General features: G+C 50.8%; 4 protein-coding genes across 4 annotated transcripts; 3 read left to right on the top strand and 1 right to left on the bottom strand.

The window, feature by feature from the left end:
• The first annotated feature begins 321 nt into the window (after positions 1 to 321).
• F4813DRAFT_368700 (Arginase/deacetylase) lies at positions 322 to 2,383 on the top strand. Its single transcript, XM_049244338.1, has 3 exons — positions 322 to 659; positions 866 to 992; positions 1,162 to 2,383. The coding sequence occupies exons 1-3, from the start codon at positions 522 to 524 to the stop codon at positions 2,085 to 2,087; spliced, it is 1,191 nt and encodes a 396-aa protein (XP_049097079.1). The 5' UTR covers positions 322 to 521; the 3' UTR covers positions 2,088 to 2,383.
• A 675-nt stretch (positions 2,384 to 3,058) lies between these two features.
• On the top strand, positions 3,059 to 4,879 carry F4813DRAFT_392104 (asparaginyl-tRNA synthetase; the record flags this gene model as incomplete). The annotated part of the gene is made up of 2 exons (XM_049247244.1): positions 3,059 to 4,695; positions 4,753 to 4,879. The coding sequence occupies 2 exons, from the start codon at positions 3,059 to 3,061 to the stop codon at positions 4,877 to 4,879; spliced, it is 1,764 nt and encodes a 587-aa protein (XP_049097080.1).
• A 4,165-nt stretch (positions 4,880 to 9,044) lies between these two features.
• On the top strand, positions 9,045 to 11,417 carry F4813DRAFT_392105 (uncharacterized protein; the record flags this gene model as incomplete). The annotated part of the gene is made up of 1 exon (XM_049247245.1): positions 9,045 to 11,417. The coding sequence occupies one exon, from the start codon at positions 9,045 to 9,047 to the stop codon at positions 11,415 to 11,417; it is 2,373 nt and encodes a 790-aa protein (XP_049097081.1).
• Positions 11,418 to 12,220: 803 nt separating this feature from the next.
• F4813DRAFT_392106 (phosphoglycerate mutase-like protein) lies at positions 12,221 to 13,910 on the bottom strand (the record flags this gene model as incomplete). The annotated part of the gene is made up of 2 exons (XM_049247246.1): positions 12,221 to 12,334; positions 12,429 to 13,910. 2 exons carry the CDS (start codon positions 13,908 to 13,910, stop codon positions 12,221 to 12,223), a joined length of 1,596 nt encoding a protein of 531 aa, XP_049097082.1.
• Positions 13,911 to 13,935: the final 25 nt, after the last annotated feature.

A 13,935-nucleotide genomic window follows, 5' to 3' on the forward strand; every position in this document is an offset into this window, starting at 1 on the left:
GTGTGTGTCCATCAAGGAAGAAGACGAAGACGTATGGAGCTTGCTGCAGAACGCCCATGGCTGCTGCAAAAAGAAACGAAACGCTATCGGGGCCAGGATTCTTGCGCATAGTAGTTCTAGTTACCTAGTAACTAGTTCTAGTAGTTCCAGAGTTGCATTGCATGAAAGCACCACGACCAATGGAATGCGGATGGGTCCCTAAGACTTCTTTTCTATCCTGGCTTCGTTCCGGACCGCTGCCGAGGCTACTGCTACTACGCTGCTTATCTACTCCGCTCCGGTGTGGAATCGCACAAGGTGAGATAGTAGAATATCTATAGAGTAATATATATCTCGGTCTCGGTGGTATTTATCTAGAGATAAAGATTGATGCTAGAGAAATTATAATACTAAGAAATTATAATACTGGATTTTCCTTTGCGACTTTTAGACCTGAGTGTCCCCTTACAGCCTGCGTTTGCATTGCCTTTACATCTATATTCTTTTTGTTGATAAGTCCCGTATAAACGGAGCAAGACGTAATGAGATCGAAAGAACTTGTCTGTCTTGCCCTAAGTTGCTTCTCAGCACTCGTCCAAGCTTGCGGCGGACATGATCATCAGGTTAGAGAATGGTCCCAAGAGGAACTTGACGAATTAGACAGGAAATGGGGGGCCGAGGTAAGCAACAAGGCATCTCGTTATTTCGACTACAGCATATACTCTGGCTGGATGGGTCGAGGAAATGGTCATATGACGGTATCTACACGAAAGAAAAAGGGCGCCGTCCTCCCTTGGCCCTCAAATACAGCAACGATTTTCAAATCGCATATTTAACTAGTCTACCGAATCATATATATTATATATTAACAACTTACCGTGTACAGTGGGGGTTCTCGGGCATTTCCACGTTCGCTCATCTGGAATATCACAAGTGTCTAACAACGCCGAGCGAGCTCTTCGACATCGCCATCATCGGTGCTCCTTTTGATACTGCCGTGAGCTACCGGCCTGGTGAGTCTGAGTCCGAGTCTGCTTCACTTATCCGCGGGATTGCAAATTCACCTTTCTCATGAGGAATCATGCCGTCCGCTTTTTTTCTGTCCCCTATTCCTACTTTCCAAGTTTACCTATATTCTCGCCCGCCCCTGAACCGTATCACTAAGTAGATAATATAAAATAGGAGCGCGCTTCGGCCCCCGCGCCATCCGCGCCGCCTCGGCACGACAGACTTCCTTCCGGGGCTTCAACCCGCGCGCCGGAATCAACCCCTACGCGAGCTGGGCGCGGATCCTGGACTGCGGAGACATTCCCGTGGTGCCGGTAGACAACGCGGTGGCGGTAAAGCAGATGACAGCTGCGTTCGCGGAGCTCAGCGCGCGCGCCCCGTCGTCGCCCTCCCTACATCCACGCCCCAAGCTCCTCACGCTGGGCGGTGATCACAGCCTATCCCTACCGGCGCTGCGGGCGGCGTTCGCAGCCCACGGTCCGCTGCGCGTGCTCCATTTCGACGCGCACCTGGATACCTGGCACCCGGCCAACTACCCCAGCTACTGGGCCTCGGAGCAGTCGCGGTTCACGCACGGCTCGATGTTTTACTTGGCTGGGGAAGAGGGACTGATAGCGAATGGGACGGGGTCCGCAAGTGTGCATGCTGGGTTACGGACACGACTGTCCGGCTTAGAAGACTACGAAGACGACGACGCGCAAAACTGGGTGCGTATTAACGCGGATGACGTGGATGAGCTGGGGACGAAGGGTATTGTAGAGAGTATCATGGGGACGCTGGGGACCGAGGACCCGGTTTACTTATCGGTTGATATCGACGTGTTAGATCCGGCGTTTGCGCCGGGGACGGGAACGCCGGAGCCGGGAGGGTGGACTACGCGGGAACTGATCCGGATACTGAGGGGGATCGAGGGGTTGAATCTTGTAGGTGCGGATGTGGTAGAGGTTGCGCCGGCGTATCAGGGGGTGGGGGAGGAGACGGCGTTGGCGGCGGCGCAGGTTGTCTTTGAGATACTGAGTAGTATGGTTAAGAGGGGGTTGAAGGAGATGGGGAAGACGGGGGCGAGCGGGGAAGGGAATGTTGATAGGGATGAGTTATAGATGTAGACGAGGTGTTATGTCAGGGGATATCTATACGGAGTAGCTCTGTTTCGAGCGTGGGTAGAGACACATGAGGGTATTAGGATGGAGTAGCTACGGGGTTTAGAGCTATGTTTGGCGAGGAGTTTGAGCTAGATGTTACGGCGGGATGACTGGCTCGGTAGACGATATGACGGAGTTGTATAAAGATTTCGAGTATAACACTGGTTTTTTAGAGACTACCTATATATCTGATAAAACTATTCTCATAAACATATTCCTACCTGCCCAGGATGAATCTTCCGAAATAGATATCTGGATTCTTATTGTTAGTTACAGAGATCATATCCGATATCGCAGATCAGATCAGTCATATTTACCTAGGTACATGGCTAATACGGGTATTTTCAATAAAGTAAGAAGTACAGACGACTAGATCCTAGGGCTTGGAGAGATAAGAAATGCATGTGGTAGACCCTTGAAACTGTGCTTCATGTTACACATAGGCTGGCTTATCTTAGGCAGCTTCAATTTCAACAGGGTGAACTTCTGAAACCGGCATCAATAAAATTTATCGGAGAATGCGTGAGTCAACAACCAAAAATACTAATAGATTCTGACAGAGAGGCAGAGCAAATAAATACCGGCCAAGGAAACCTAAACCTTAGGTAATTGAAGTAACCTACCTAACCTAGGTACCTACATAGGTTAGATAACTACATGAAAGAGAAAGAACGAACTAAATCAAATGCTACTTCTTATCAACACTTTTTAAGCACTTACATTTATTTGATTACCCCACCACAGCCCACCATCCATTTCGTAAACCCACTAGGTTAGGTTAATTCAGTCCAGCTTTCACATCTATACCACCTTCGAACCTTCGAACCTTCGAACCTGCGAACAGAATCTGGGAAGCAAACATCGCCACACTCGTGCAGCTCATAGCCCTCGAGATTTGGGCGGGAACTCTCGACTAGAACAGCGTAATCATGTCTGCCGTTCAAGAACTGGCCCAGAGGGTCAAGAACGACGAAAAGTGCTACGTCGACGCTGACGCAGGCAAGGACGACGAGACTGCGGATGGCTCTGAGCAGAAGCCGTACAAGTCGTTAGCTTACGCCTATATTCAGAACTTCGAGAAGCCTACACCCCAGTACCAGACTCGAGCCTCCGAAACTGGTCCCGTCGGACCTGACGAAGACCCTTCCGTAAGGCTCTTATGGAAAGAGCCCGCCAAGAGCGCCGTCAAGAAAGCCCAGGGAGCCCTCGACGCCCACAAGAAGAAAGTTCAGAAGCAGCAGCAGGCTGCTGCTGCTGAGGCCGAAACCAAGAAGCAGAGGCTACAGAACCTCGAGGCTGCTAAGAAGATCGTGCTCAAGCAGGACGAGTCGCTACCTAAACCTATCAGGATTAAGATTAGCCGTAAAGACATCGAGCTTGGAGAGGGCGATAAGAAGGGCACACGAGTCAAGGTCTTTGGAAGAATCCACCGCCTACGAGTACAAAAGCAGGCCACTTTCATTACCTTGATCGACGGATATGGACAGTTACAATGCATATTGACTGCCGGCGACCTTACCAAGACCTACGATGCTCTAACTTTCGCTCAGGGCACCTCGCTTGCCCTGTATGGTGAGATGCGCAAGGTCCTTGCCGGACAGACGGCCCCCGACGACAGAGAGTTGCACGTGGATTACTACGAGGTTCTGGGCGCGTCACCAAGCGACGAAGATGCCATCACCAACAAGGTCTCGTCCCAGCAGAACCAATGGGATGCCCAGATGCTCGATAACCGACACCTGGTCCTCCGAGGCGAGAATGCCTCTGCGATCATGAAGATCCGAGCAGCAGTAGAGGGCGCTTTCACCAAGGTCTACGAGGAACTAGACCTCACTAAGGTCTCGCCCCCTGCCCTGGTGCAAACTCAGGTCGAAGGTGGCGCGACTCTCTTCAGCGCACCCTACTACGACGAAATGGCCTATCTGACTCAGTCGTCTCAACTCTACCTCGAGACCGTTATCCCAAGTCTTGGAGATGTTTACTGCATCGAGAAATCATTCCGTGCCGAGAAGAGCTTGACACGCCGTCATCTTTCCGAGTACACGCATGTCGAAGCCGAATTGGATTATATCAACTTCAACGAGCTGCTAGATCACCTTGAAGAAGTCATCTGCAGAGTCATCGATATTGTCCTTGCTAACCCAATCATCGCCGCTCACCTGAAAGAACTCAACCCCACCTTCGAAAAACCTGCTCGACCTTTCTTGCGCATGAAGTATACAGACGCCATCGACTGGCTCAACGCGCAAGATCCCCCCATCCCGAACGAGGAGGGTAACCCCCACGTTTTCGGAGATGATATCGCGGAAGCTGCCGAACGTAGGATGACAGACATCATCAACCGGCCCATCTTCCTGACACATTTCCCCGTGGAAATCAAGGCCTTCTACATGAAGAAGGATCCATCAGACCTACGAGTAACCGAGAGTGTAGATTGTTTGATGCCAGGCGTCGGCGAGATCGTTGGCGGTAGTATGAGGATGGAAGGATACGAGGAGCTGCTCGAGGCGTACAAGAAACAGGGCATCGACGCCAAAGACTACTACTGGTACACTGACCAGCGCAAGTGAGTCCCCTCTTCTTCGGATTCGTCATCCCGATTTGAAGCTAACTGTTAGCATAGGTACGGCACTTCTCCCCACGGTGGATATGGTCTCGGCCTTGAACGATTCCTAGCTTGGATTGCTAACCAGCATACCGTCCGCACGGCTTGTCTATACCCCCGCTTTATGGGACGATGCAAACCTTGAGCGGTGATGACAAGTGTTTCTTCTTAGATGCTGGGTCTCTGCACGAGGTTTGCCGCTGGGACTTGCGGGAAGCATGCGACGACAGATCTGGCGGATCCAAAGCAGGATATAATTGGGCTTGGGGAAAGCGGTCAAGCGGTCAAGCTTATGAGCAACCTGATGATGCTTTCCGAGATTAGCCATTCCGTTATTCCGTGAATAGACCGTTCCTTTGAAGGACACGTCGGCGACAATTAATATTCGAGTCTTGTTGGCATTTCTCCGAGTGAGGATGACATGTGGTGACCGACTCTCCTAGCTAAGCCATAAGTTGATCATTCACTAGCTTTGAAATCGAGACGATCTTTTCATGCTCCCAAGCCTTGACGCCGCTCGTAATAAACCATAACCGGACGTCTGAGCCGTTCCTTCGTAGCCCTCATAGCCGAGAATAGGCCGGCTGTCCATGATACCAGTCCCGGAGACCGTAAACGTTTTTCCAGAGTCCAGGCTGAAGATTCGGCCTTGGTGAGATAAGTTATAGCAATGTTTCTTAGTACGTGGACCGAAATGAGATGGATATGTATGAATACTTGATGGGGTTATGCGTATATTTGTATTTGGTCTTTTGTCCGTTGGGCTAGGAAGAGTAAATCTACAGGTAATGCGAACCTCGGCATACGAGGGATGGAAATGACGCGAGCATAATGAAGCACCTTTAACTTTTACAAGCTACACATATGTATCACTGTGATGAGCACAACTGGCGGTATGTAGGACAAGTTGGCTTGCTCCACGATTTTAGAACAGGTACGGTATATCACTCAGTACTAACTATTTTAAGTATCTCATCTTCTAGTGTACAGATCAATGTGCATAATAAGAAATAAGATTTATTAACAAACCACTTTAGCGACATATTTCCGTGTTTGTGACATGTACATTTTAGATTACAGCATTTCTGCAAATTTGTACCTAACACAGGCGCAAAGGCACAGTCCTCCAGATTCAACGTACATGTATGTAGGGTGCGACTTTGGGTAAGTTTGTACCTACAGGAAAAGCGTATCTATGCGCGGTCGTACTGCATTCCGCGCTAATATATTGCGCACCTCGGGTACCTTGCCGTAGCGCCGTAGCAGCGACCGCAGAGACCGCCTCTTCGGGTGGGGCAGGGTGAGAGGTTGCAGGTGCTTGGTCTTATTTTTCAATCGGGGATTTTTCCTGGGAAATAGGGGGTTTTCCTTGGCTGCATTTTGAGTGGTGTACATATGTACCTGTTTTCGTCTATAGACCTACCTGGCACGTACATACGCAGCAGTGAGCAGTGGGCAAGTAAGCGGAAGTCGAAATTGAAGAAACAGAGAAAAAGGAGGAAAGGGGATGAACAAGGTCGATATAAATCAAATGTGTAAATATATTGCCTATTGCCTACCGTACTATGTATGTACATAAATTATGCACATGGGAGTTTCGATGCGGGTGGCTTAGAGAGATTTCACGGATATGCGACTTATACCCAGGGAGACATAAGAGAGCATGGCATGGCTGACATGCAAGGCACAACGTCTCTGCAGTCAGAAGCCGCCAAACATTGCAGGAGGTTATGCGGGGGGAGGGTTCAACGACGATACGACGAGATATCAGAGTTTCATGTCGCATGGGCGCACAGCTGAAGTGCGCTTTAACTAACACCTTAACGCGCGGAGAATACCTATGTTATTGTACGTATTGTCTCGAGGTCACGTTAGTCTCGACACCATTGACGAACGACAACTTGCGATACTGACGAGACCTGAAGGGATTGATAAGGCTAGAACCTAGGGCTTGGGTTTGGGCTGTCCGGTTCTAGGCGTAGGGGATCCCAAATCGAGATGACCGTTCGTGGTCCGGACCCGCTAGACATGTCTGAACCATGGATGGGAAATTGATCGCCTCTCGTACCGCATTCGTGTCTCGTTAGATGGAAGCTCTCATTACATAGATAGAAGCCGGCTTGCAGATGCATCGAAAGGATTGACGAGTGCGAGGCGAGTGCGTATCGTTTCGTTTCTACATAACGGCAAGACGTAAAGCCTGGCTATGTATGTACATGATGAATTCGCGCGCATTGCTATCGCAGGGTCTATATCCCCTGATCCCATCTGCATGATGTTTTCGACGAGCTGTAACTCGTGTCTAGACCCTGTAGACCCCATGTCTCTTGGCATGAGTCTAACCCGCTACGCTGGCCACGGGGCTCTTGGAGTGCGTATGTACATAGACGACGGCACTTCCCAACCCTCATATATGCATATTCGAACGCCCCTTGACCAAGAAGTTATCCGAGACATTGAATATTAAGATATTGAGATATGAACCGGTTCTAATCTTATGCTGCTGTCTCTAGTCACCGGAAGCAATTTTAGGCATCGGGAGATGTCCGTGGGACAAGTCAATGGGTTGCCGAGTCTTGGCGGATCGAATATCCCATATCTCAAACTCACGAAAGCTATTGAGTTGAAACGTCGAAAATGAGGCTGAAATTTAAGTAGTCAGCCGTTGGAAATTCTTTTTTAACTGCGAGTCGAATATCAATTTCTCTCTTGCACTACTTATTCCCCCCCATTGACCGTAGGTATATGCATATATGGAAATACGCATACGAAGTATTACTTAAAACGCGTTCGGAAATAGCCTGTCTGTCCTTCATCTGAAACTACGGGCAAGGTCGCGTGAGGGATGGGGTTGACTTTTAAGAGACCAAGACGCCGAATGTTACTCGTCAGAGTACCGTCGCATACCTATCTATATTGAGATGGTACTTTTCATCTTAACTTGATGTATTTAGCGTCAGCTAAAGTCCCCCTGTTCCTGGGGGGGGGACAGTTACCCAAAGGGACCATCTAAGGGACCACTTAAGGGGTACACGGAAACAGCTTCGACTTCGTACAGTATCTCAAGTACATTTCTTAGGCTAGTTCTAAAATACCTACATACCTGGTACCATGTGGTAAGAAATGGGTAACTCAAAAAATAAAATAAAAAAGGGTACACGACACTTGGGACAGGCCTAAGAAAAAAAGAAGTGGATGCCCAGGTGGAAGGAAGATGTTCAAAATGGGTTTAGCAGATGCAGGCTATTTTATTAAAACTAGCGCCCCCCATTTTTAGACATTTTGGCAATCTGCACCAACCGAAGCCGTCCAATTATTTTCCTCCATTTTTCTGCTCGTCTCCTTCTCACCTTCCTCCCTCCAGTCCTCTTCCTCTCCTTCATACGGAGTAGCTCAAGTCTCTCTCTTTCTCCCCCCTACCCTTACGCTCTACTCCTCTTCCTCATCCTTATTCTACCTCCTATTGTATCTTACCTATCCAATCCTTCTTTGCCGTCTCCTCGTTTTTTTAGAGCCATTGGATCTTTCCCCGGCTTTTATTTACCTACGCTCATTCGCTATACTTTCTTAATATTCTTTATAAACTTCCGCGCGCCAAGATTTCTATCCCTTTTTTTCGCCCAAGCGACAGCTCTCGCCAAATTCAGTCTGTCTGCGCCAGCCAGCCCGTAGCGAATCTACCGGCGAACCCTTTTAAAGGACTCGACGACGAAAGCATTGTCGTCGCTGTAACTTCTCGACGCTCTTTTCTAGCAAGTCGCAGTTCGCTCGCTTTGGAGGAATAATATTCGTCTCGTCTTTGTTCGACGTAGTCGGACTATCGACACAGATCAAAGGACATTATAAGCTGCACCGACTCCTATTCGCCGAGGCAACCTATTCTTGTCTTGCCTTTTCCATCCTGGCCAGCTCTAGGTGATACCGGACAACATTTACGTTACCGCACTCTACGAGATATTTTCACCTTGGCCGATTCGATTATTGCGCGTCATCTTGGCGAGAAACCACCGAACCGTTGCATATAGTTTATATCCATCTTCCTCGGTGATACCTCTTTATTCGATTAGAGATACCCATTATATTTTCAGCTAAACTGTTGTTTGGACAAACTCGAAGTTGTTCCGTTTACTCTTTGGCCAATAGCTGTTATAATATCCAATATTGCTTGTTATACTAGGATCCTAGCGACGTTCAGGGTCCTATTTCTGCCTTCTGCCCTCGTGCCTATTTTCGGGCACGTCTAATCTTTCAAAACGGCGGTTTTATCGCACGTCTCGCGGGACAGCCTTGTCCCTCCTCATCTTCTCGGGATGCAGGACCTTTCAATCAACGGTGGCGTCCCCACCGGCCCTGCCGGCAACCCAGGCCGATTTGGCCATGTGTCTAAGCCTTCAAACAGCGATACCGGTTTTTCTCATGGCGCTTTCACATCTAATATCTCTGGATTTGCCGACAGACATCCCCGCCGCGGCAACATCCCTTCGATCAATACCCAGAACCAACTGAACCCGCCTGTCCCCAACAACGTTCCCGATATGACTACACCTGGCACTGGTTTCGATATGCAGTTTACTCCACTTCTCCCGTCCCAGCTGCTCCTCGGTAGCCCATTCCAGCCCGGAACCCCTGCTGCTTTTGCCAGTCCTCAGTTCCAGAACATGTCCGCATTTCAGCATGGTCAACAGCATAACGGTCAGCAGCAGCATAACATGGCGAGCCCCGTTCAGCAGAGCCTGTCTCCTCAAGCTTACCAGTCGATGGTGTCCCCTTCCACATACGGCGCTCCTCAGTTCTTTCAGCCGCAGTCTCCTAATGGTTCTTTCAACATGAATGGCCAAATGCAGCCTCAGTCGCCAACCCTAAGTCCCGGCATTGTCACGGGTACCAGCAGGACTGTATATCTCGGCAATATTCCCCCAGATACTTCTGCCGAGGAGATTCTCGGTCATGTGAGGAGCGGGCAGATCGAATCCGTTCGACTGCTTCCCGACAAGAACTGCGCGTTCATTTCTTTCCTCGACGCCAATGCTGCGACCCATTTCCACTCCGATGCCATCTTGAAGAAGCTCTGCATCAAGGGACAGGATATAAAGATTGGCTGGGGTAAGCCGTCCCAGGTGCCCACCTCTGTCGCGTTGGCCGTCCAGCAATCCGGCGCTTCTCGAAACGTCTACCTTGGAAACCTCCCAGAGGATGTCCCCGAAGAAGAGCTGCGTGAAGACCTCGGCAAGTTTGGGGCTATCGACACTATCAAGATTGTCCGGGAGAAGAACATTGCTTTCATCCACTTCTTGTCTATTGCCAATGCTATGAAGGCTGTGCAACAGCTGCCCCAAGAACCCAAGTGGCAATCGCCTCGCCGCGTTTACTACGGCAAAGATCGATGTGCCTATGTTTCAAAGACGCAGCAGCAGAATGCGGCTCAGTACCTTGGCATCGCGCCTGGATATGCCCACATGTTGACCGGCCAAGACCGCGAGGTTATTTCTAGTGCTCTTGCTCAGCAGTCTGTGGCGGCCGCAGCAGTTGCGACTACGGCTGGTGGTATAAACAATCTTGGCAACCGAACAATCTATCTGGGTAACATTCACCCGGAGACTACGATTGAGGAGATCTGCAACGTCGTGCGAGGTGGCTTGCTTCATCATATTCGATACATTCCCGATAAGCACATTTGCTTCGTTACTTTCATCGATCCGACCGCGGCTGCTTCTTTCTATGCTCTAAGCAATCTTCAGGGTTTGATGATTCACAACCGTCGTCTGAAGATCGGTTGGGGAAAGCACTCCGGTGCTCTTCCGCCAGCCATTGCATTGGCCGTCAGCGGCGGTGCCTCTCGCAATGTCTATATTGGCAACTTGGACGAGACTTGGACTGAAGAAAGATTGAGACAGGATTTCTCTGAATATGGTGAGATTGAGTTGGTCAACGCCCTGCGTGAGAAGAGCTGTGCTTTTGTCAACTTTACGAACATTGCAAATGCCATCAAGGCTATCGAGGCCGTTCGAAGCAAGGAAGAATACAGGAAGTTTAAGGTGAACTTTGGAAAAGATCGTTGCGGAAACCAGCCCCGACAGCTTCAGCAACAATCCCAGTCCCCTCGCGGAGAGGGTGTGGCCTCGCCCCCGCCGGTTGGCAGCGGAAGCAGCAACTCTCCGACCAACCCGACTTCGCCCCAGTCTGCCAACAACGTCAGCATGTTTGCTAATGGCAACAATCCGCTCACCCTGTACTTGAACCAAGTGTCACAGCAGGCCCAACAGCACCAGCAGCAACAACACCAGATGCTAGCTTCCCAGCAGGCAGCCTTGTTCGGAACTGCTGCGTCCTCGCCCAACGAGCTATCGTTGGATATTCCCCAGTCCGCCTCCGGCTCTGGTCACGGACAGTCGGCGAGCATCTCGAACGGATATGCGAACAACGGCTCGGGCGCGCCGACAATTGGTGGCCTCCTTGCTCCCGTTAATGCTCGTGCACAGCACAACCGTGCTGTGAGCCTACCTGTTTTTGCCCCTGGGTTCGAGAACGGAGGGAACAGTCCTGTTAGCGCCATCGGTGGCCCAAGCGAGGGGGAGCGCCGAGGGCACCAATATCAGGCAAGCTTCGGCGGCATGGGCTCTGGCCTTGGCCTCGCTATTCAGGGTGGCCTGAATGGCTGGGTCGAAGAGGAGGTTGCCAACTGATTTGACACGCCGTTCCAAAGGCGACTACCAGGGAAAGATAATATGTTATAATCGTTGCGTTGATTTTCTTCGGCGTTCTCTATTCAACTTTCAACGGCTACTGTTGGCATTTCTTGTATGATCTTTGTAAAACCCCTTGAGCTTTCCCGGTCGTTCGACCTCACGAGAAAAAAGGCTGTTAACCGACATTGCGCCCCCGAAAGAATATGATGATGTCCAAGGCCTTAATTTGGGTAGTTGGACGTGCGTTAGGAGGAGAAAGCTTCGTCCCTGAAAATGAGATCTGAGGCAGGTTCGACAGGAATTTTGAGCGATAAGAGTGGTATGAGGATAGATGGGAATAGAAAGGGATGTGGCCGACAGTGGTCCTGATTGTCGAGAGGTTATTGGTAGTATTTCAGTATCTCTTGCTATATCTCTGCTGTCATTGCATAACATCTGTCTTAAAATATGATAGGAGGGTATTAATATGACAATTGAAAAGCTCTCGGTTTTATTTTGTGATCTGTTATGCGAATGTTCAAGGGTAATCTTTGTTACTTACCTCTTACCTCTTATGAACACTTCAACCTGGTGTTCTGTGGGTAGAGTGGGGATGCGGCCTGGGGCTCTGAGCTTGCAATCTCTATAACTGAGTGTATTATTTTCAGCCTAATGCTTAACCATGTAGCGCCTTGATTCCTGATGCTGATATTTCCGAGTATTTGCTATCATGCAATAGCTTATGTACACATGCGCAAGCTGAGCCGAGCTGCAGTCACAAAACGCCTATATCTCGTTTTCAGTCATATGTTCATGCCTCATTAATAACCGGCCGGCTCGGGCTTTTCTGGGAACGCAGGACCTCGGATGTTAGTCCTACACTGCTGCTTCCAATTGCGTGGGACGAATTTGTCGACGACGGCTTTGAATGCGGTCTATTCGGTCATTAGCTCAGAGGCAGCTTTTGCTCATGTTTTAATGGCGTAGAATAAATCTATCGGTGCGAGCAGGCAAACGCGGGAAACTCACTAGCGTGCAGAAGCTCTCGTCACCCTCGAGGTGCTTGCCCGGGGCTCTACAGCCCGGCACCGTGACAACTTCGTCATTATACCGTATCCGCACATAGTATTCCTCCAGCTTCGCCCTCTCCTCGGTCGATAACTCCTCGCTCTTCTTGCGGCCCATGCCCGGCGGTGGACTGCCGGGCTTCGCGCGGGCCGACGAGAATAGTGAGCCGAACCAGCCGGACTTGCTGGCCTGGGCGGGACCAGTTTCTGCCGGGGGTACCGTCACCGCACCCTGCTGATACGGGCTTGCTGAGTCGGAACGGGCGGGGTCTGCTTTCCGGAACATCTCGATGGCGATGTGGCTCGTGTAAGGGGGCCACTTGCCGCTCTCGTACGCTCCCAAACTAGCTAACACACCCGCGAGCGTCGTATCGTGACACCCGCTCAGCCCGAACCGGATGGACGTGGCGCCCTTACCTTCTGTTACGGGGCCGCTCTCTAGCTTCTGTGCTACCTCGTACTCTCCGTCGGCAGTCGAGCGCTCGGCGCTGCCTACCATGCGGCTTACGACGTCGCCCAGCAAACTTCCAATTCCTAGTGCCCGGTACTCTTGACTCTCCTTATACCCCGCGAACCACTCCTCCACGCCAATTTTCTCGATGATCTCGCGCCCCTTTGGATCGTAGAATTCCTTAGGCAACCGCGTCTCCGGTCCATGCGCTAGCGTCGAGTTGATCGTGTCCATGATACCACTTAGACGCGGCCGACCGTCTACAGCCACACGCGGCGAGTCCTCCGGCATCCATTTTCCGTACAACTTGTTCAGATACGCCATTTCTTCCGTGTCGTTCCAGCGCTCGGCGGTACGTTGGGCAAAAGCCCGCGATAGCGCTGCGAAACGTCTACAGTTGCTGTCGTTGGGGAATAAGGTCTCGTCGCCCTGGGCGCGTGTTAGGATGGCTGGGGGCGGGAACTTAGGGGCTCGCGTATGAGACGGATATAAACCCGTAAACGTCTCCTGAACAGAGTCCAACGCTCTCGGGATCGGCGTTGCGCGCAGGTATAAGCTATCGGCGTTGAGCAAGACCGGAGGCAGGAAGCGTAACTGGTCGACGTAGAGAGTACGCAGACGAGTACCAAGGTCGAAGGTGGTCTCGCGGCCGCGGTCGGTCAACATACCCATCTCGCACACGCCGTCAAGTTCACCGGCGGGGCCATGGGCAAGTACGGGTTCGTCATTGGGGCCGAATGCTTCGAGACGGCGCTTCCACTCGAAAGTGGAGAACTGGCCGGTGTGACGGTCGAGAACTGCGGACTTGAGCTGGCGGACGGCGCTGCAGTAGGGCCAGAAAGCGGGGAGGCCGGTATTCTGAAAACGAACGGACACGGGAGAACGCTCGCCATGACGGAGGAGGACCTGGACTAGCTGCAGCTGTAGATTCTCTGGGTATAGCGCCCTGAGCTCATCTTCTGTGTACGGAGGTCTGGGGATTAGGGATGTCATTATAGAAGACCAAAGTAATAGGGAA

The sequence above is a fragment of the Daldinia decipiens genome (assembly GCF_022478715.1).
Source record: "Daldinia decipiens strain CBS 113046 unplaced genomic scaffold F4813scaffold_32, whole genome shotgun sequence".
NCBI lineage: Eukaryota > Fungi > Ascomycota > Sordariomycetes > Xylariales > Hypoxylaceae > Daldinia > Daldinia decipiens.

What these genes read in the sequence shown, in the direction of transcription:
- F4813DRAFT_368700 (XM_049244338.1), top strand. Translation starts at nt 522, where the DNA reads ATGAGATCGAAAGAACTTGTCTGTCTTGCCCTAAGTTGCTTCTCAGCA. An exon ending in ACAGGAAATGGGGGGCCGAG is followed by an intron (nt 660 to 865) that starts GTAAGCAACAAG and finishes TACCGTGTACAG; the next exon opens with TGGGGGTTCTCGGGCATTTC. An exon ending in TGCCGTGAGCTACCGGCCTG is followed by an intron (nt 993 to 1,161) that starts GTGAGTCTGAGT and finishes AATATAAAATAG; the next exon opens with GAGCGCGCTTCGGCCCCCGC.